Here is a 24,183-nt window from a genome sequence, read left to right on the forward strand (position 1 = left end):
TTACCCACGATACACATGAAACAGCCTAGAGAGGGAGGTTGGCTTGCCTCTTATTGAGATTCCTGTAGATCAAGAGGGTCCTTACGTACACAGTCGAGTATTGGGAAAAGATAGAAAGTTTTTAATTGACACAGGGGCAAGCCGCACAACAATCAGCCATAATGAAGTCCCAGGGGTACCCCTCTCAGGCTCACAGAATGTTTCCCTTGGTTTTTCAGGACAACCTATCGTAAATGAGGTATCGAAACCCGTCCCCCTGGCTGTGGGTCCATTATCACGTGTTACAGACCTGTTACTCACGAAATCATGTCCAGAAAACTTGTTAGGAATAAAGACACTGAAGGCTCTAGGAGCAGTGATATGTTGTTCTCCGGAAGGAGTTAGACTCTTTTTGCGAGATTTCAAGGGTCATTATGTATTACGAGAGTTTGATGTCAGATTGAAAAATGTACCGGATCACTTGTGGGCACAAGGCCCAACCGATGTAGGCTGCATGCACATTACACCATACCGTGTTACACTGAAGCCAGGTGTTGTTTTGCCACGAATCAGACAATACAAGTTACCACCCGATGCTGTAGTGGCTTTACTGGAAATCATTGAAGAGCTCATTGCCCAAGGAGTGGTCGTAGAGACCGACTCCAATATCTGTAATTCCCCTATCATTCCGATTCTTAAACGTACTGATCCCAATGCACCGCCAGTATATCGGCTGGTGATTGATTTACGAGAACTGAATAAATGCATTGTACCACAGTACCCTGTGGTTCCCGACATCTCATCTCTATTGACTGCCATTGATTCAGAAGCAACGTTCTTTACTGTAATTGATCTCAAGAACGCCTTCTTTAGTGTGCCTATTGATCCAGAGAGCCAATATCTCTTCGGATTCAGTTTAAATGGACGAAGTTTCAAATTTTCACGCGCACCTCAAGGATTCACAGAAAGCCTCAGCATCTATAGTCAAGCACTGAAAAGACAACTTGATTGTATTCAAATGCCAGTTAACACCGCTTTACTGCAATACGTCGATGATCTGTTGATCACCGCACGAAGTGAGCCCGAATGTGAACAAGTATCACTGACAGTTTTACATTTTTTGGCCGACAAGGGACACAAGGTGTCTCCTTCGAAGCTACAATTCTGTGTTCAGCAAGTTGTGTACTTGGGTCACTTGCTGTCCAAAGTGGGGAGACAGCTCACTCCTGACCGTATCCAGTTAATTGTAAATATGCCACAACCCCAGACACAAAAGGAAGTGCGGGCCTTTATAGGCCTCACCTCGTACTGCAGACAATGGATTCCCCAGTATGCATTTCTAGCTAAACCACTCATTCAGTTGACAACACAGGAGGCAGCGACTTCGACTGCTCTTCCTTGGACTCAGGAACATACACAGGCCTTTGAGGAATTAAAGAAAGCTTTATGTCAAGCACCAGTTTTAGCGACACCATGTTACAGCAAACCCTTTACACTTTTTGTTACAGAACGTGATGGTACAGCGTTGTCTGTCCTCACTCAAGATCAAGCAGGTTCACATAAGCCTTGCGCTTATTTTTCAAGTACATTGGATTCAGTAGCCCAGGCGCTCCCTGCGTGCTTAAAGTCAGTAGCAGCGACAAACCTAACAATCAGACAAAGCGACACAATTGTTTTAGGACATCATTTAACAGTACAAGTTCCACATTCTGTAGAGGTTCTTCTAAACCGAACTCAGACTCAACACTTGACTATAGCACGACTGACAGGTTATGAACTGACACTATTCCAGCCACACATAGAAATCAGACGCTGCAGCATTCTAAACCCCGCAACATTGTTACCTTCGATTATGACAGATCCAGCCCCGCATGATTGTATAGAGATCATTAATGCAGTAACAAAGCCCCGACGAGACTTAACAGATGTTCCATTGACAAATCCAGACCTGACACTTTACGTGGATGGTTCATGTATGAGAACAAGTACAGGAGAATTAGTGGTCGCGTATGCAGTGACCACTGAAACTGAAGTGAAAGAAACATATCGTATTGATACACTGTCTGCTCAAGCGGCAGAGCTCATCGCTCTGACCCGAGCCTGTATACTAGCCAAGAACAGAAATGTTAACATATACACTGATTCCCGTTATGCGTTCGGAGTCGTACACGACTTCGGAGTGTTATGGCAAGAACGAGGTTTCTTGACCTCTCACGGTGCCAAGATCCAACACGGTCCTCTCATTCAAGCACTGTTAGAAGCAATACATCTGCCTTCAGGCATATCCGTCATGAAATGTAAAGCACATACTAAAGTTACAGATTCCATTTCCCAGGGTAACGACCTGGCAGATCAAACAGCAAAACATACAGCATTGACTCACACCCAGACAACTGACGTGACAAAGACAATAGTACCGACACATTGTATGACAGTTAGGGATCCCACACTAGATGTAATCGATATTCAGACACATGCTACTACAGATGAAATAAAGAAATGGACTGAACTAGGAGGGATCCAGACAGATCAAGGTTGGATGACGAAGGGAAAATCTACATGGTTTCTCCCCGACTCTATGGTTCAAGTCATAATAAATACAGCACATAGTCCAGCACATCTAGGAGAAAAAGCTATGTTAGACAGTTTACAGAATCTCTGGTACAACAAACACTTACGAGCAGCAGCAAAACAGAAAGTGCGTACTTGCATGATCTATTGTCAGTTCAATCCAGGTAAAAGCGTCCCCGTAGAGCAAGGTGGATTTCATCCTCCCGATCACCCTTTTGAAGTACTCCAGATGGATTATATCCAGATGGACCGTTGTCGAGGATTCAAATGCGTCCTCGTAATTGTTTGTGCACTTTCCCGTTGGACCGAAGCATATCCAGTCCCAGATTACACTGCCCCGACCACTGCCAGGCAGCTGGTTCGAGAATTCTTCCCACGATACGGCTTGCCTTGTGTCGTGTACTCAGATAACGGACAGCCGTTCTCATCCGAACTCATGAAACAGGTTTCCCTGCTGCTAGGATATCAGTGGAGATTCCATTGTGTCCGACATCCCGAAGCTGCTGGCCTTGTAGAAAGGCATAATCAGACACTAAAGACCCGCCTTGCTAAAATCTGTAAAGAGAAAGGGGTCGACTGGATAGTCGCCCTGCCCGTTGCACTGTTCTACATGAGAATGGTCGCCCATTCGAGATCAGGACTATCCCCGTATGAAGTGGTCTTCGGCAGACCACCGAATATGTGGGGGACGCCCATACCTAAGAAAATTACCGATGTTGATTGTAATATGCTGACAGATTACCTTGCCTCCTTGATGTCTGCACTCCAATCATGTCGTTCACAGGTTGCCGCAGCCTTTCCTGACAACACTGATGTAAAGCCGCATGATGTCCGTCCCGGTGATACAGTCCTAATTAGGAACTTCGACAGGAAAAGTCCGCTGGAACCCCGCTGGAAAGAGCCGAAGACCGTCCTTCTTACAACACGGACCGCTATCAAGGTGGAAGGCCGAAAGGGGTGGATCCATACGAGTCATATAAAAAAATGCAATGAACTGATGCCAGAAACAGACTCGTCCACCCCCTCCAAGGACTGCCTCGATACTAAAGACTTTAAAGTTACCAAACAAGAGAAAACTCCCCAAGAGGAGTACCGAATGAAACTCCGATCTAGCAAGTCAGACAGTTTAATTATTTAAGTCCTCCCCTAGGTGAATCGGTTAAATAGTTTCTGACATGTATCCCCTAGATCGAGATAGAGAGAGAGACAACTCAAGAAACATGCATATTGTAAATCACTACGCAGTCACTGTACAGTGACATTATTGATTATGTTTTTTCTAAGTCTTCTGATTATTGTAGCGAGTATATTGCTTCCCATATATTACCCTATCTTCAAGCGTGAACAATCTGCTTACAATGTCACTGCCGAACATTCTTTTAGTGAATTACCTCCCCACGAACTATCTTACAGACTCGCGCTGCGCAACAACACATTCATTAGTATGTTACATCACTCCCATCAGACTAACAACGCTACAAATTGCTGGATATGTGGCCGACTCCCTCCCTATCAGAAATACAAGGGAGTTCTGCCTCTCTTTCCGTACCCGTTCACTCACAATGGCTCCTGTGGTGCATGGTTTAGAATAATTAATTCCTTAGATCCTGATATTGCTGTTTTTAAAGGGAGCTGGGTTTGGGGAAACTTGAACTTAGTTCTGCTTAATGCCTGTTACCCTGACAAGAAAGGACTTCCCATTAGAATAGGAACTGATCTAGAAAATGAAGTATATGGATTAGGTAATTATACAATTAACCTTATGATTCTTACTGTCGAATCCGAAGCTGCACCAGTTCTCCCTGCTATGTCAGTATTACCAGTCACTGGTGAATTATGTGTCAGTAAGAAGGGTTCAGTACACTTAGGTCATAGTAAATGTACTACTGTGGTCGAATTCAGTGATCAAGGCAAGTCTTCCTTTAGAGCTACCCGTCATTCCTACTTTGTTTGTGGCCATACTGCATACATACGCTTACCTCCAGATTGGGATGGTACCTGTTACATTGCATTCCTTCTGCCACCTGTTTTCCTAGCCCCTCCCGATTATCACAGAAATACAAATCTAGTAAAGAATAGACTCAGAAGAGATCTCCCGATTGTCGACTATACTGAAACGGCATGGGAGCAATACACAGATTTCAATAAAGGATTCTTTTTCTTCACTGGCCCTGTCCAAAATAGTAAACTAATACGCAGATTAACTAGAACACTCGAAGCAGTAGTGAATGAAACGGCCTCTGCCCTAGGTAACTTAACAGAGGAGCAGTCCGCCATGCGGGTTGTTGTTCTTCAGAATCGTCTTGTTATTGACGTCATCTTGGCAGATTGAGGCGGAGCTTGTAAGGTCATCGGGTCAAGTTGCTGTGTTTTCATTCCAGAAAACGCGCCAACAGTATACCAAGCTATTACACGTCTTCATAAAATTGCAAATCTGATACATCAGAATCCAGGCACCTGGACTTGGTCCGGTTGGTTCTGGACAACGTTGACCGCTTGGGGATGGAAGATCCTATCCTTCCTAGGCATTGCCCTTGTCATAGTATTCAGTTGCTGCCTGTGCCTACAGTGTGGGCCAGCGATTTGTGGACTGTGTGCCACATCGTGCATTCAACATTCCAGTTTTCACTTAAAACGCGAAAAGAAGAAAGAAGAGCAAATAATGTTACAAGAACAGACTGATCGGTTCATGAGAATCGATATATCATGAAGGGTCCGTAGGGAACAAGGAGGGAATGAGGAAATATAAATTTTATGGTCAAGTAATGTTCCCTAACGTGTACCCCACCGTCTCCATGTACCAGCCTAAAGTGCATGTAACTTCCCTCCTGTGCCAGCTATGAAGACGCAAATACATTTGCGTCCAACGTTAACATGTCCTCTTTCAGATCCACCCTGAATGGGTTGAATATTCCGTTTCTAAGTATGCTATGCCAACGTCTTTTTATGGTGTACTTTACACGTTTTTCAGCTCTGGCGAAGTAGGCCCTGAGTTCTGCCATCGAGCCTTTTTCCTGCCTTCTGACTCTGAAAGCCTCAGCCCAGGCTGTCTCTGTACCCGTGACCTCTGCCTTACTCCTTGTGCGGCTAACGGCGCTTAGCTCAGCCTGCTGCCTGCCAAGACTGTATTCAACCTTCGAATTATCTGTTCCGCTCCTCGAAAATGCATTCCTGCCTACTAGTTTAAGTAAACATCCCCCCAGCTGCAGAGCAAAGGGCCCGGCCTCACGGTCTCCGTGCAAGTAATTCATAGCCTCTGTTACCATGGAAGGCCCATGCCCCTCGCCTCTCATGTAGACACTTAGGCGCTTATACACGCACTCACAGTCAGTATAGAATAGCTTCTGCCCCAGAGACCTTTCCCTCTAGATAATATGGTTCCCAAACATCAGATATCAGATATGATAGAGGTACGAGTTGATCTGACATGCCATGTCTAATTACGTATCACTACCACGTGTGTGTTTTATCTTGTTTCTCTCAGCTGTTACGCCTACTGTATTGGTTTCTATAATGTGACTTAAGTATATAAGCTATGTATTGTCAATAAAATATTGCTCTATCCCTTCCTACACCCCAGTGGTGGTAGGAACATGATATCCGGTCTGACCATTCCTTTTTAAAGGAATAAAACTCCTAAGAACTCTAACACCACGGACTCTGCCTCTTTCTTTCCGATTGAGTTATTATTGATTAAGTACTTACCTGCATAGAAATTAGGACGGTAAATCAAATATTTACCACACTGCTCAGCAGACACAGTCACCAGATGCACTAGTGGGAGATACAGCCATCAGTACTCCAACCGTACTTCCAGCAGTGGGGTCATCCACAGATAGACCTGTTCGCCACAAGGGAAAACGCAAAATGCCAAAGCTTCGCAAGCAGGTTCCCACACCCACAGTCGCAGGGCAATGCAATATGGATGAACTGGTCAGGCAAATTTGCGTACGCTTTTCCCCCAGCACCTTTGATACCGCTGGTGGCGCGCAAACTACGGCAACACTCGATGACCCTCATCCTGGTTGCTCCAATATGGGCACGCCAACCATCGTACACCACGTTTCTAGAACTGTCTGTGGTACTGCATCAAAGGCTACGCCTCACACCCAGGCTTTTGACGCAGAGCCATGGCGACATTCAGCATCCAGATCCGCAACAGCTCAACCTGGCGATCTGGCTCCTGAAGTCCTAGAATTTGGCTACCTCAACTTACCGCCAGAATGTATGAATATCATCAAGGAGGCAAGACGGCCCACAACCAGAGCATGCTATGCGGCTAAATGGAAAAGGTTTGTCATATATTGTACCAACAATGACATTAACCCACTGGATGCGTCTATTCAAAACATTATCTGTTACATGTTGCATTTATACAGATGTAATCTAGCGTACAGTTCAATTCGTATACATTTTTCCGCCATAGCAGCCTATCTTCAGAACAGGCAGCACCTCTCATTATTCAGGGTGCCTGCCATTAAAGCTTTTCTGGAAGGACTTAAAAGGGTGATCCCTCCCAGACACCCACCGTCACCGGTCTGGAACCTGAATGTGGTCCTCACCACATTGATGGGACCACCTTTTGAACCTCTACACTCTTGTGAGATTCACTTTCTGACCTGGAAAGTTACTTTCCTAGTAGCCATTACCTCACTTAGGAGAGTCAGTGAACTACACAGGCACTAACCATTCAAGAGCCATTCATACAGGTCCACGCAAATAGGGTTGTATTACGCACCAACCCTACCTTTATGCCTAAGGTAATTTCGCAGTTCCACATGAACCAGAACATAGAACTGCCAGTTTTCTTTCCTAATCCGGAAAATGTCGCGGAGAGATCCCTAAACACGTTAGATGTCAAAAGGGCTCTAATGTACTATATAGACAGAACAAAGGATTTCAGAAAAACAAAATAGCTTTTTGTTGCTTTTTCTCCACAACACAAAGGCAACCCCATTTCCAAAGAAGAGATAGCCCGGTGGATCGTTAAGTGTATACAAATTTGCTATGCTAAGGCTAAACGCGCACTAACCATTCCACCACGAGCACACTCCACACGTAAGTTAGGAGCGTCCATGGCTTTCCTGGGGAATATTCCTTTAGAAGAGATATGCAAGGCAGCCACTTGGTCCACCACACATACATTTACGAAACATTACTGCGTAGATGTGCATTCTAAACAGCAGGCTGCTGTAGGACAGGCTGTTCTCAGAACTCTTTTTCAGACTGCTGCAGCTGGCACGGGCAGCCGCCGCTAACAGGAGGGACTGCTATGTAATCTATGCACAGATATAAATTCAGCAGCCCACATGCCTCGAACCGAATATGCTACTTACCAGTATGCATCTGTTCTTGGCATGTAGGGCTGCTGACATTCATATCGCCCACCCTCCTCCCCGGCGCCTGTAGCAGCTGTAGCATTCAGAATTCCTATATAGCATGGACTTCACTCACTGTATTACACTCCATCTCTGCCACAACGGCGAAAAACAATCTGAGGATGGAGAGGATGCCCATGCGCACTGTAGTCCAGGGGAGGAGACACCTATCTCGTGATACTTCGAAGACTCTTCCAGGACAACAATGTGCAATCATCCGGACCCAACACTAGGCGGCGATCTATGCACAGATATGAATGTCAGCAGCCCTACATGCCAAGAACAGATGCATACTGGTAAGTAGCATATTCGTTAGGCCCACTGAACTAAGTGCCTTATGTCCTTGGTGCACTGTCAGTGCAGCATTTCTTTGCAAAGCTTTGCATCATTGGTTCTGATTAAGCTGTGTGGTGAGGCTTTGCAGGGCTTCATGCCGCTCTGTGTCAGTTCCAGTGAGGTGCGCGATGAGACTTTGCGGAGTTTTGGATCGCTCAGCGTTGATTCCGATGAGGCTGGCATTTTTGTGGCAGTGCTTTGCTGGGCTTTGCGTCAGTTATAATGGGGACCACAACTGGGCTGGCAGATCACCTTCAGGCCCACTTCCAAGTGTCCAGGCACCACTTGGTGGGTGAGCATAACTCACAGTAGACAGATTCCAGGTGTTAGGTTTAAGGTGGTTGGAGCCTTTTCTGTCCCTGAAGCTCTGATCAGGAGACCAGCCGATTAGCCCTTGGAGTCACACTGGTGGTTCTGTTTTCAAAATGTAGGTCCAGTCCATCTCATACTGGCAGCAGAGTAGCAGTACTTCTTACAGCAGAGCACCACAGAAGTCCTTCTGAGTCTTACATGGGCCCAGCGGTGTATTGAAGAGTTGTGTCTGAGGGTCCAATTTCTATACTTGATGGCAGCTTTGAAGTAGGATGAGATTCTAGAGGTTTCCACCCCAGAGGTGTTTAGAATTTCCTGCCTCCTTGCCCCCAGCTTGTCTGGGGACAAAAACAACAAGTGTGAAACCCTTTGTGAGTGTGCTGAGGCAGTCTTTGTAATGCGCAAGTATTACAGCTGACAGCTGCTCCCCCCAGCAAATCCGAGATGGCCCATCCTTCCAACACATATTCCAGCTTCTTCTAGCTGTCTGGGAGTAATACACAAAGACACCTGTCAGCTACACCTAGTCATGTGACCCAGGATAAAGACAGCATGTGGATGGGACAAAAAATGCCGAATTCAAAATGTGTAATTTTCAGAATTATGACTTAAAACCAGACTTAACAATTAAAGATTGTTTAAATTATAATTCCTTAGACACCAAACTCTACATTCTTACCTGCTCGCAATGAGGGGTGATACACCGAAACCAGTCCCAGGATGCTTGTTTCTGGTCCACGGAGGCCCTGGCCTGACAATTTGGACTGGACTGTTCCCATGGAGAGCAGGGCAAGACTGATTTGCATATAGCGGTTTCCAAACTGGAACGGAGTGGCGTGCCAAATCTGTGATTGGGAGCGAATGTTTGATCTGTTCAGCATTCCGTAATCTGTTCTTTAGCAAGGCCTCTAGTAGCATTTAATTTACAGGCCCTGGGTACATGTAGTACCACTTTAATTGGGACTTACAAGTAAATGAAATGTGCCAATTTGGTGGAAGCTAATGTTGCCTTGTCCTGGGAGAGAGCACAATAACTTTAGCACTGGTCAGCAGTGTTTAATAGCTATTCTTATAGGTTCCGCACACTTCCAAATAAAATTAACTAAGTGGTTCACAAGCACATTATAGTACTTTATGGTTTATTAGCATAGGTCTCTTAGTTGCACCTCAAGTAGCTTTGAGCCACTGCACAGATTATAAGACACAACACTGCCAGTCACTGTTGAGGCAAGACAAAGCTAGGAATCTACTCAGAATACCAAATAGGCCAGAGAAGGAGGATAATTTTACAACTATCCCATTTCAGCGCACCCCATTTTTAACTCAATTATGATGAGAAATTTGGGAGGCTGTTCTCTATGTACAGGCCTACTATTAGTGCTCTTGTAAGGTGTTCCCATTCTTAGGATGAATAGCTTTTTTCCCAACTCTATCTCTTATTTTCTGCTCATCATCCGGTCGTTTTTATTGCTTTTAAGAAGGAAACACCAAGATACATTTTTGAGGCTTTTTTTGCTAATCATCATCTAATCTAATCATCTAAATGTATTGTGTAATTTCCTTACTTATCATTTATCATGCATCATTCAACTATGGCATTTTGAGTTATGTTCAGGCCAAAAAGTACACCGTTTTATGTTTAAACAACTCATCTGCGTTATAAAGCTAATTTAAATATACATTAGGTTTGGTCTTTCAAAACTTGTATCAAAATGCATAACGAGGTCAGAACTGTTGGGTGAAGTATTGAGAGCCATATGTATTCTATTGTCAAGTCTTTTGAAACATTGATTGTTAGTGCTCCTTACTAACATGTGAATAATAGCCATTTTAACTATATTGTTTTTGTACTGGAACCAGAACAAAGCTTCTTGCCATTAGTTAGGTGGTCTACCTCTTATAAGTGCACCACAAAAGTCTGAGTTATACAAGTTTTGCTTCGGGCAACCGTAATAATCCTTAATCCACTTTACCCTAGGTCTAACCACTATTCCCACACTTCTTAAAATTGAACTCGGGCTGAGTCATGTAACTGGCACATTGTGTTGAGGCATAAGGTGCATGAAAGCAAGCACATAGTATACCAAATCAACAGTTATTTGGAGCATACACAACTACAATATTTACTAGATTTACTGATTTGCTTTTTTTGTCAATCCTGCACTGTAGGCTAATTATGTTAATGGACTGGTAGCAAAGTTCTTTTCCAGAAAAATATAAGTAAAGAATGTGATACTTCTTCAGGACACGAAAAAGGGTTTTCTCCTAAAAATATTTTTAGTGGAGGATTAATTAGGGGAAATTTGGTTTTCAAACAAAGTGGAAATGTATGAAAAGTACAATCTTGTTCCTGCATTCTTTGACTGCAAACAATAAACTATTTTTTTCTGTTACAGACTTACGTGGCCAACATCCTGATTGCAGTCAATCCATATTTTGACGTACCTAAACTTTACACTTCAGATATTATTAAAAAGTACCAGGGTAAATCACTCGGAACCTTGGCTCCCCATGTCTATGCAATAGGTAGGTGATATTGAATTTTATCTACTTTTCAATTGAGTGCAATTTGAACAACGGGCCCAGCCTTTTGTTCTTGAAGTACACAGGATCATTCTATAAAATACTACTTGTGTTTCTTCAATTTGATTATCCTGCAGTTATAAAAGCATATATTTGCTATCCTTTATAACCTCCTTTTGATTTATGTAGGTGCGTTTATTTTGGTGTATGTGCTAAATATAAATGCACATGTATTGTTGTTTTTCATTGAAAAGTGTTAATTGAGCCTGCAGGAATATATTAATGTTTTTTTCTGTATGGCTTGGATTTTCTTAACTGTAATTGTTTTTAAGTAATGATTAACACTTTATAGAAATTGATATCTTGGTTTCTCACTTGTTGTTCAAACCGCAAAACGGAAGTGAAAGGTTAAAAGAGCTTTACTACTAATTATTTATTTTGAAAATGTTCAACTTTCTGCAGACCATATATATAAATAGACTAGAAGAGAGTGTAATTAGGGACAGAGGACCTTCCTACCAGGGATGTGAGACTGAGGGCCATACAAAAGGTGAAATCACCTTTTCTTGCTATGGGCTATATGAGAGGCCCATCCAACCTTCTCTCAGCTTATCTGCGACGTGGAGATGGAAACAGCAACAGCTATTTTGTTGCTTAACAGTGGTTCCGTTGTTCAGAAGAAAATATGAGACCCTGTTTTGGTGCTAAGCGTAGTTTAGTTAGCCTAGAGAAAGGATGGGTTGGGGATACGGATGTAATGAAGCCATACAGTATCATGAAAATATTATGTTCGAGGCATATGGGCTGCAGATGGTACATTATGAATAGATCGCCATCTGGTGTTGGGCTCGGATGATTGCACTTTGTTTTTCTCTTGGAGAGTCTTTTGTATCTTGGTGACTCCTCCCTTAGTTGGTAGTGCGCATGGGCATCGGCTCCATCCTTAGATTGTTTTTTTCCGCCATCGGGTTCGGATGAGGATCGAGACGCTCCAGATCAACTTCAGAAGAAAGTGATTTATCGGCGCGTATTCCCTTTCCAATTCGAGGGTATTGTTATCGAACGCGTTTCATTTCCATTCCGACGCGTTGCAAATTCAAAATCGAAGAGAAAAACTTGGATCTACATCGAAGAACAGGAGGCCTTTCTCGACGCAGTCAAGCCCGGAGTCCATGGAAAGGACTCCATTCAAAAAATGTCCAACGTGTGGTGCTAAGTTCCCACACAAGGACCTACACGAGGTGTGCAACCTCTGTCTATCGCCTGAACACGAATCCAGGGACTGCGAAGCCTGTGCAGCATTCTCCTCCAAGCTAACGATTAGAAATCGTCGAGCTCGAAGACACGAGGTTTCCAGAATGCAGGCGGAGGCGATCCCGGAGCTGTTCGGAGACGAGCAAATCGAGGAAGAAGAGGACCAGTCGGGGTCGGAAGGGGACCAGTCGGAGGTTGAAGAACTCATCGAGCAACAAACCGTGAGTGACGACGTCCCCTTACCGAAAAACCGACCCCGTGCGGTAACGACCCCGCCCTCGGGCCCGGTCAAACCGCAGAAAAAAGTTTCCGACGCCCCGCCCTCGGGCCCGGCAACGAAACTGAAACTGAAACCGAAACACTCGGACCCCCACCATGTCGGATCCGAGAAAAGGGCGACCTCGACTTCGGCACCGAGGCTACATACAAGGGAAAGCTCGGTATCGAAACATTCCATGTCAAAGCATAAATATGATTTATCGTCCAAGATACACTCGATACCCAGAAAGTCGGAATCGAGCAGACATTCGGTGTCGAAAACAACAAGATCTGACGATCGAAAACAAAAGCACCTCTCGGAACCAGGACCTTCGGTACCGATTCAGGAGCAACAGACAGATCCCAAACAAAAGATCTTGTTTATTGATCCGCAAACTGGGAAAGTGGTCACGAAGAAGAGAAAGAGTGAACAGTCAGAAGATAAACCTCCTCCTTCAAAAAAGAGAACAATGGGGACAAATATAACTCCTCCTGCTTCTCCTCGACCTAAAGTCACACCCTCTTCTCCTATTCCTCACAATAGGACAAATATTCTTACACCTTCCACACCAAGACCAGCTACACCTCAGTCAGATGTAGACAGTGATCTAGGGGAGGGAGAACCTCAAGGGGATGACGAAACTATCCCAGATGAGGAGGACCCATGGGAAAACTATGATGTAGGGTCAGATGAGGACAACAACCCAGAGCTATATCCCTCAAAGCCTTAACCACCTGATGATAACACAGGTTTTGTGCAGCTCATTAATAGGGCAGCAAAATATCACAAACTAGATATGCATACAGAACCTCAAATAGAGGATTTCTTGTTAGAGACTCTACCTAATGCACAGAGAACATCAGGTACTCTTCCTATGTTGAAGGGTCTTCTTAGTCACACAGAGGAGATATTCGAAAACCCAGTGAGAGCCAGGGTGTTAAACCCAAGAATTGATAAAAAATATAAAGCGGCTCCAAAGGACCCAATATTTATTAAAGGGCATGTACCTCTAGACTCGCTGGTGGTCTCAAACGCTCGTAAAAGAGCAAACTCATTATCTACAGGAGAGGCTCCTCCACCAGATAAAGAGTCAAAGTTAATAGATGCATCAGGCAAAAGAGTAGCATCACAGGCAGCTAATAGCTGGCGTATAGCCAATACACAAGCACTACTCGCACGTTATGACAGGGCACATTATGATGAGTTAGAGAAACTTATCACACATCTCCCCAAAGAACATCAGAAAAAGGCAGATCAATTAATACAGGAGGGTAAAATTATAACTAATACCTCCATTAAATGCGCACTAGACGCATCAGACACTGCAGCAAGATCTATTAACACCAGTGTCATGCTAAGAAGACATGCATGGCTTAGAATCTCAGGATTCAAACAAGAAGTACAAACGGCCCTACTGAACAAACCATTTGATCAAAAGACACTGTTTGGTTCAAGCACAGACGAGACCTTAGAAAAAATGAAGAAAGATACAGAAACGGCTAAGTCAATGGGAGCATTGCAACAGCGAACACACAGAGGTTCCTTTCGTAGATCCACCTATAGAGGGGGCTCAAAGAATACAGGAACAAATCAGCAATCCACCTCTTTCACACCAACATCACCCAGAGGTAATTCAAGAGGCAGTTACAGGGGTAACAACAACAAGGGTAGAGGCCGCGGAAATAATAACAACCGCAACGCCTCAACACCAAAACAGTGACTTCATAGAACTCCCCCCAGACCACATAACACCGGTCGGGGGACGTCTATCACAGTTCCTACCTGTCTGGGAAGACATCACATCAGACAAGTGGGTGAGACAAATTATCCAACATGGTTATTGCCTAGAACTCACAGCTACCCCACCAAACATCCCCCCCAAACAGCGTCCAATGAGTCAAGATCATCTGACATTGTTAAGAGAAGAAGTTCTAGCACTTCTACAAAAGCATGCAATAGAGAAGGTCCCAAAAGATCAACAAGGAAGGAACAGGAGTATACTCTCTATACTTCCTGATCCCCAAAAAGGACGGGTACCTAAGACCAATATTAGACCTCAGACCTCTCAATGCTTACATAAATTCGGAGCATTTCCACATGGTCACGCTCCAACAAGTACTCCCTTTACTGAAGAAAGGGGACTTTCTTTCTACACTGGATCTAAAAGACGCTTACTTTCATATCCCAATTCACAAAGCCCACAGAAAATACCTAAGATTTGTGTTAGAAGGACAACACTATCAGTTCAAAGTCCTTCCGTTCGGTGTCACAACAGCACCAAGAGTTTTCACAAAATGTCTAGCTGTGGTGGCAGCACACCTAAGAAGACAACAAATACATGTCTTCCCATACTTGGACGATTGGCTAATAAAGGCCAAGTCAAAAGAAGAATGTCTTCACAACACACAGAAGACAATTCAATTGCTGCACCACCTAGGGTTCACGGTGAACTACAAAAAATCGCACCTGCAACCAAACCAGATTCAGCAATACCTGGGGGCTACAGTAGACACAGAAAAAGCAATAGCATACCCCAACCCAGTCAGGATACAAACAATGGTCGGGTTAATACAAAGATTCCAACCACAACACTCACTACCAGCACGAGTGTTTATGCAACTATTAGGCATGATGTCCTCATGCATACTGCTAATACCACATGCCAGACTTCAAATGCGTCCACTACAGGAGTGTCTAGCGACACAGTGGAATCAGGCTCAAGGTCAGATTACAGATCTGGTGTTGGTAAACGACCGGACGTACCGCTCTCTGAAGTGGTGGAACACAGAAAACATTTCCAAGGGACGGTCGTTCCTAGAGCCAATTCCACAAGTAATAATAACAGCGGACGCATCGCTCTCAGGATGGGGAGCGCATATGGACAAATACACAGTGCAGGGGAAGTGGAGTGTGCAGCAAAAGAAACTGCACATCAACTACCTGGAACTATTAGCAGTGTTTCTAGCACTAAACGCTTTCCAAATGCAAATAACAGGCAAGGCAGTCCTGATCAGAACAGACAACATGACTGCAATGTATTATATTCAAAAACAGGGGGGGACACACTCTCTCCAACTATCCAAACTAGCACAGGACATTTGGAGATGGGCCATTCCTCAAAAGATCTATCTGTTAGCAGAACACCTACCAGGAGTTCAAAATCAGATAGCAGACATCCTAAGCAGACAGTCAGAGCAAGTACACGAATAGGAGCTGCACGACCAAATACTGCAGCCATTCTTCCAAAAATGGGGGCAACCAGAGATAGATCTGTTTGCCAATCATCAGAACGCAAAATGCAAAAACTTCGCATCCAGGTACCCACACCAACGGTCCCAGGGCAACGCACTATGGATAAATTGGTCCAACAAATTTGCGTACGCGTTCCCTCCTCTACCAGTAATTCCGTTACTGGTTCGGAAGCTGCAGCAACACTCAATGACAATGATACTAGTGGCACCCACGTGGGCAAGACAGCCGTGGTTCACCACACTGCTACAACTCTCACAAGTACCACATCAAAAGCTAAGATTATTACCCATGCATCTCACACAGAACCATGGAGAAATAATGCACCCAGATCACAAACAACTGAACCTAGCGATCTGGCTCCTGAGGTCATAGAGTTTGGATATTTTGATCTACCACCAGAATGTATGGAAATCATTAAACAAGCAAGACGTCCTACCACCAGAGCATGCTATGCAGCAAAATGGAAAAGGTTTGCTATACACTGTAACAGTAAGCAAATCAACCCTCTGGACGCATCCACTAAACAAATCATTTGCTATTTACTACACTTACAGCGATGTAACTTAGCATATACCTCTATAACAGTTCATCTCGCAGCTATAGCGGCGTACCTACAAAACAGGCAACATCTTTCCCTGTTTAAAGTACCAGCAATTAAAGCTTTCATGGAAGGACTCAAAAGAGTCATTCCAACAAGAAGACCACCTTCCCCAGTCTGGAATCTCAACATAGTACTTACCAGACTAATGGGGCCACCCTTTGAACCTATGCATAGATGTGAAATACAATTCCTCACATGGAAGGTGGCCTTCCTCATAGCTATCACGTCACTTAGAAGAGTAAGTGAACTGCAGGCTTTTACAATTCAAGAACCATTTATGCAGTTACACCAAAATAAGGTGGTTCTTAGAACAAACCCAAAATTCTTACCAAAAGTAATTTCAGCATTCCACATCAATCAGTCAGTGGAATTACCGGTTTTCTTTCCAAAACCACAAACAGTAGCAGAAAGAGCCCTACATACATTAGATGTTAGAAGGGCCATATTGTACTATATAGAAAGAACACAAACTTTCAGAAAGACAAAACAGCTATTTGTTGCGTTTTCTCCAACACACAAAGGCAATCCCATCTCTAAGGCGGGCATTGCCAGATGGATTGTAAAATGCATTCAAATATGCTACTTAAAAGCAAAGAGAACATTAACTGTTCCTCCTAAAGCTCACTCTACACGTAAACTAGGAGCATCTATGGCATTTTTGGGAAACATCCCACTAGATGACATATGCAAAGCAGCTACCTGGGTTACACCACACACCTTCACAAAACACTATTGTGTAGATGTGCACACAACACAACAAGCTAGAGTGGGACAAGCAGTATTAAAAACTTTATTTCAGACAGTTGCAACAGACACTGGCGACCACCGCTAGGGAGAGAACTGCTGTATAGTCTATTCATAATGTACCATCTGCAGCCCATATGCCTCGAACGGAATATGCTACTTACCAGTATGCATCTGTTCTTGGCATAGAGGGCTGCAGAGTGGTACATGCCCTCCCAGCCTCCCCGGAAACCTGTGTCTGTTCCAACATTATTCTTATTTAGATACACTTACATGGGCATTCTTATCTGTATTCTACTACACTACTCCATCTAACCCTACTATGGCAAAACAATCTAAGGATGGAGCCGATGCCCATGCGCACTACCAACTAAGGGAGGAGTCACCAAGAGACAAAAGACTCTCCAAGAGAAAAACAAAGTGCAATCATCCGAGCCCAACACCAGATGGCGATCTATTCATAATGTACCACTCTGCAGCCCTCTATGCCAAGAACAGATGCATACTGGTAAGTAGCATATTCCTTTGTTTCTATTATGACTAATAATATTGCTACCATTTTTTTTTTTTACAGTAGCCACTATTCATATTGGGTTCGCTAGCCTAGGAATTTGATTTTAATAAATCATGGAAGTACAGTCCTAGCCTCCTAGTGTTCATATTCATGATGGAAGAGGGGGTTGGGTTCCATTTACTATTTTACATGCCTGATTGTTACTTAAAAACACCTCATGGAAATAATGCTCAATGGGATGCAAGGTTGGTGCAGGCCACCATGTTCTTTTTGCTCATGTTGGCAGATTGACTAATGCCTTAGAACCAGACGGTCTAGGAAATCAAATTTACCAGAGAAGTGTTCTTCCTTATCGCTTAAATCAGTTATTAATTTGTAAAAAAACAAACAAAGTGCCAGGGCCCTTGTCAAGAAGGCCACTGCAGCTTGCACCACCCATTGCTCCCACTAGCGCTGCCAATGACAGTACTATCACTATTAGCCATCACACTCATACAAGTGTGACAATTCAGACTTTAAATATACATTAAAATTATTAATACATACCACCCAAGCTATTCTTAAAGCTTTGGGTGGCAGGTGTTAGGGATTGTTAATGTGTGTTTAATTGATACACAACAGCTGTTGTGTTCTTCAAAAAAATAAGACTGACAGCACCACCATGTGGCAGGCTGTCATAAGAGCCGCTGTTGACAATAAAGTGCCTGTGCCGAGCACTGGAAACCACAGACTCAAATTAATCACTGACTTGAACTGATATATACACTTCATTAAGGGTTGTCTGTAGCTTCTTTTTCGGCATCCAACAAGTAGAAGCTTCATACCTTAGGTTCTTTTGTTTTCTACCATAAGGTTCATAGGCAAATGATGCTTGAAGTTAGCAACAGCTGCAGAGCGAAACAGCATAATCTTTCTGTTACAAAACAAACTTAATATTACCAATTAAAAGGTAGGAAAAGGGATGCAACATATCCAATCAAGGGGATCATATATTCAAAAACTTCTGAAAGAAGAAAAAACAAGGAAATATTCAAGAGAGAGAAGTTGTTAGAACTGGGGGCCTTTAGATGGCAGAGGTAGGCACCACAGTCCAAGTAGGGACCCTTGCTTCTAGTCAGGGTAAGAAGGATGCACGTTTAGATAACCCCTGCTCACCCCCTTGGTAGCTTGGCACGAGCAGTCCGGCTTATCAAATGCAATGTGCTAAGTATTTGTACCAACACTCACAGTAACACAGTGAAAACACCACAAACTGACTCCACAACAGTTAAGAAAAATAAAGGTATTTAATCTAAACTACACAAGACCAAAACAACAAAAATCCAACATACACAGTTCAAGAATATAGTTTCAAATGAGTTCTTAAGGTTGCGTTAAAATAATCCACAGCTGCGTCACGTTTTAGCCAATTACCTTTAGATGCGACAAAAGTTCCAAATGAAAGCTGTAGCGTTGAAAAGCAAACAATGCGTCACTCCTGTGTCCCTGGGGAGGCAATCCGGTCTGTATGGGGAGGGATGCGATACCTTGCATGGATTCCGGTGCACAGGTTTCGGTGGAAGCGGCTTGCAAAATGAACGATGCCACGATCTTCGGGGTGGCGACGATCTCTGGTGCGGCGACGCGCGGCTCAGCGTCGATATTCTCCTCTCGCAGCCCCTGGATGCGATGGCTCTGCGACGACTCTCGACGCGACGTGGTGCGATCCGCAAGCAAGCGGTGCAACGATCTCACCCAGTGACGACAGGCTTTGTGACGATACTCGCAGCGATGGTAATCTTCCCGGACCGGACTGGTGCGTCCCGCAATCGAAGGATGCAACGACTCTGGCAGTGGCAACAGGCGCTGCGACGATCTCGGCCTTCATAGCGGCGGGAATTTCCTCGCACTGACGGGGATACGCTCCGCAAGCGAGCGATGCGTTAAAACTTGCAGAAAGTCTTTAAAATCTTGGTTTCCAGCTTCCCAACACAGGTACAACTTCCAGAGGCACCACAACTGGCCCAAGGAGAGGTCTAGGAAGGAAGGAACTCTCTCAGCAGAGTTCAGGGAAGCTGGGGGTGAAGTCCTTTTTTTCCTGGGACTTCTTAACAGGGAGCCAGCTCTTCTTCAGACCCTTGGAGATTCCTTCAAGCAAGGGGACACAGCACAAAGCAAAGTCCTTCCCCTCTCCTTGGGAGCAAAGCTACTGCAGGTCAGTCCAGCAAAGCAACAGCAGGACAGTCTTCCTTCTTCAGGCTTCCAGCTTTCTCCTTGGCAGAGGTCCCCTCCTGAATCCAGGATGATCTAATTTTCTGTAGTCTGGGGTCCTGTACTTATACCCCTAAAAGTCTTTGTTCCCTTTGTGCAGGAGGGCTCTGAGCTCGGTCTGAACCAGATCTGGGTGTTCTTGAGCACTTTGTTTTCCTGGCCTCTCCTTTCCTTTCAGAGAGAGGGGCAGGGTCGTCAACCACCAAACAGGAGGTGGAGCCAGCATTGTGGAAGGCAGGCGCAGCCTTATTCAGGCCCAGGTGCTACCCCCCCCGCCCCCCGACCCGCTCTAGATGCAGGTGGAGCTATTCAGCCCAGGGATTGCCTACTCAGCCTCTGGGAGCAACCCAGCCCCTGCCACTCACAAACAGTCAATTCACAAACAGGCCAAGGCACACAGAAAGGTCAGACAAGAGAACAGCAACTTTCTAAAAGTGCTGTTCTCAAACACAGGAATTAAAAACACCTTTCCTAAAAGATGTGTTATTAAATTCTGAGTTCAGGGATACTAGACTTTTATGTCCTATATTGCTCCTATGGGAAGATATTCAGGTAGCCACTGTAGCCAGCATTCCCCACGATAGCCTATGGGCAAGATATCCTTACAATAGTGAAAAACGAAAATGGCTGTAATGTCACCTGCACTAGTACATCCTCTACCTTTCACATACACTGCACCCTGCCCAGGGGGGTACATTGGGCCTTCCATAGGGGTGACCAATGTGTACAGAAAGGGAGGGGTAAGGCCTGGTCAGTGGGGACACTGACCAGGAGGACATGGCAGTTCATAGACTGCACACGGGCACTGCGGTGGCAGGCCTGAGACACCATTTTAGAGCTACCTATGTGGGTGGCACAATCAGGGTTGCAGGCCCACTAGTAGCATTTGGATCACCAGCCCTGGCACACTCAGTGCACTTTACTAGGGACTTCTTGGTGATACAAATATGCCAATCATGGATAACCAATTGCAATAACAATTTACACAGAGAGCATATGCACTTTAGCACTGGTCAGCAGTGGTAAAGTGCCCAGAGTCCTATTGCCAACAACCACAGGTCAGGAAAAACAAGGGAGGAAGAAGCAAAAGTTTGGGGATAACCCCGCAAAAAGGGCCATTTCCAACAGAAGTGTTTTGTTATACAAAAGTATATATAGAAAAAAAACTTGTTAAGTGATTACATGCATTGATAATAAAAATGATCATGTATTCCTAATCAGTTTGAGGATCATGTCCTATCCAAGAAATCATTTGTAACAATGCTTGTTGAAGATTCATATGTCTTGTTTGTCCATAGTTTTCTACAATGTCTTAGGATGATATAAACAATAAATACAAATTCTCAAAACTGGAGCTTTGTTTAGTTTTAACCATCTAGTGTATTTCCCTGAATTTGTCCCTTTAACATCACACACACAGAATTACTTCTCAAAACGTAAAACTATAATTTTCACCATAAAAAAAAAAAATCCTTCTAATTGGCAGTCATACTTTCCACGTAGTCTCTATGCCCACTGCTTTTTCACAACATTTTCAGGTTGAGTCCAACATCTCATGCAAAGACCATAAGATGCTGGACTCCTACGGAGGATGAGCTTGAAGGGTATTCCTGTTAAAATGCTCATAAAAAGTGGTATGTGTAGGGAACTACATCGTAAACTTGTATGCAAATTAGAAAGATTCATGGCAGATCCATAGAGATTATAGTTTTAGATCTTTGAGAAGTGATTCTGTGTGTGAGGTGGAAGGGACAACTCATGAAAACACACAAATGGTCGAAGCTAGATGAAATGCCAGTTGTGAGGATTCATATTTTGGGAAAGAGCCATGTGAAGGCAGCACATGTCTGCTCAGCATAACTGAAAATTTGAGCCTAAACAGAATTAAGAGGTTGGACACAAATACAAATAAACATGATTTTTCTTGTCATCATTATTTGAAACTGGTACAAATGATGGACTTTCGAGACGTGAATCTTAAACAGACATTGTTACAAATAATTACATTGACAGGATATGACCCTTGGATTGATCAGGAATATTAGATTTTTTTATCATTGTTAACAAGATTTTTCCATATCTATATCTATATATCAATTTTTGTAAAATACAGTATGAAGTATTCAAACGTACCTTTTACTCTTGAACATATTTGTGCTTTTTCTTATTTTTGTGTTTCTTGAACATATGGTCTCTTTGATGGTATAAGTTGCTCACCTTTTTCTAACATTTTGTGTATGTTGGCAATAAACCCCACTTTAAACCAACAGCTAAACCTATCTCTTCAGTCGGCCACTGTCCCTAGCTGCTGGAACTAGGCTAAATCAATTCCATTATGGAAAAAGCCATCAGCTGACAAATCTAATTTGTCCAGTTTTCGACATATATCTTTGCTGCGAGTTTTCAAAATGTAAAACTATAATTTGCGCCATTAAAAAAATCCTTCTAACTGGCAGTCATACTTTCCACGTAGTCTCTACGCCCACTGCTTTTTCACAACATTTTCAGGTTGAGTCCAACATCTCATGCAAAGACCATAAGATGCTGGACTCCTATGGAGGATGAGCTTGAAGGGTATTCCTGTTAAAATGCTCATAAAAAATGTTGTGTAGGGAACTACATGGTAAACTTGTATGCAAATTAGAAAGTTTTATGGCAGATCCATAGAGATTATAGTTTTAGATCTTTGAGAAGTGATTCTGTGTGTGAGGTGGAAGGGACAACTCATGAAAACACACGGATGGTCGAAGCTAGATGAAATGCAAGTTTTGAGGATTCATATTATGGGAAAGAGCCATGTAGAGGCGGCACATGTCGGCTCAGCATAACTGAAAATTTGAGCTTAAACAGAATTAAGAGGTTGGACACAAATACAAATAAACATGATTTTTTTTGTCATCATTATATGAAACTGGTACAAATGATGGACTATCGAGACGTGGATCTTTAACGGACATTATTACAAATAATTACATTGACAGGATATGATCCTTGGATTGATCAGGAATATTAGATTTTGTTATCATTGTTAACAAGATTTTTTCATATCTATATCTATATATCAATTTCTGTAAAATACAGTATGAAGTATTCAAACGTACCTTTTACTCTTGAACATATCTGTGCTTTTTCTTCTTTTTGTGTTTCTTGAACATATGGTCTCTTTGATGGTGTAAGTTGCTCACCTTTTACTAACATTTTGTGTATGTTGGCAATAAACCCCACTTTAAACAACAGCTAAACCTATCTCTTCAGTCGGCCACTGTCCCTAGCTGCTGGAAATAGGCTAAATCAATTCCATTATTGAAAAAGCCATCAGCTGACAAATCTAATGTGTCCAGTTTTCGACATATATCTTTGCTGCGAGTTTTCACCAAGATACTGAAAAAATGTATAACCGGCAACTTTCTGACTTTTTATAGAGAAAAATTTGCTCCATCCCTCCCAGTCAGGTTTTCACCCTGGATTCAGCACCGAGACCATGCTGCTGAAGGTCGGTGACACTATTAAGCTGGAGGTGGATCAGAGGAGTTAAGTAGTCCTGATTCTCCTTGATCTATCCTCAGCTTTCGACACTGTTTCACACTGTTTATTATACAGCTACTGGACCACATAGGTGTGACTGGCCTGCGTTGACCTGACTACGTCCCTTTTTTACAAGCAGGCACCAATCTGTATGGATGGCTCCATTCACCTCTGAACCAAAGCCGCTGGGTTTTGGGGTACCACAAAGGTCATCATTGAATCCTAAACTCTTTAATGTTTATGTGGCTCCTTTGGCGACACTTGTTGAGTCCCATGGTGTACAAATAATTTCATACGCCGGTGATGCACAATTACTCCTCACGCTAGATATAAAAGCTCCTAATGCACTGAACAATTTCAAGACCTATTTTTCGGCAATGTTCTACTGGATGCGCACCAGCAATCTGCAATGCAGTGTCTATAAGACCAAAATATTGCTTTTCGGGATCCCACCCCCCAACCGGGACAATAACATTTGGCCCAGAGGGGTGCTGCCTCCACTGGCCCCTGCTGTGGTGGCCTGCAATTGGGGCGTGAAGTTCGATAGCTGTACCACCTTTGCTTCCCAAGTGGCGAGTGCGATTGGCTCCTGCTTCGGACTACTAAAATGCCAAAAAATGTTCCTCTACCTCCTTCCTACCCTGCAGCAGAAAACAGTTATCCAGGCACTGTACACCACAAGGCT

General features: G+C 43.7%; 1 protein-coding gene across 7 annotated transcripts in view; it reads left to right on the top strand.

The window, feature by feature from the left end:
- Positions 1-24,183, top strand: part of MYO6 (myosin VI) — a 924,144-nt gene that overhangs the window by 359,071 nt on the left and 540,890 nt on the right. For all 7 annotated transcript variants that reach the window (XM_086926522.1, XM_086926523.1, XM_086926525.1 and 4 more), the window contains exon 5: positions 10,973-11,102. In XM_086926522.1, the coding sequence (XP_086782648.1) occupies positions 10,973-11,102 (130 nt within the window). The remainder of the gene's footprint in view (positions 1-10,972; positions 11,103-24,183) is intronic.

This window comes from Lissotriton vulgaris, chromosome 6 (assembly GCF_964263255.1).
Source record: "Lissotriton vulgaris chromosome 6, aLisVul1.2, whole genome shotgun sequence".
NCBI classification, from domain to species: Eukaryota; Metazoa; Chordata; class Amphibia; order Caudata; family Salamandridae; genus Lissotriton; species Lissotriton vulgaris.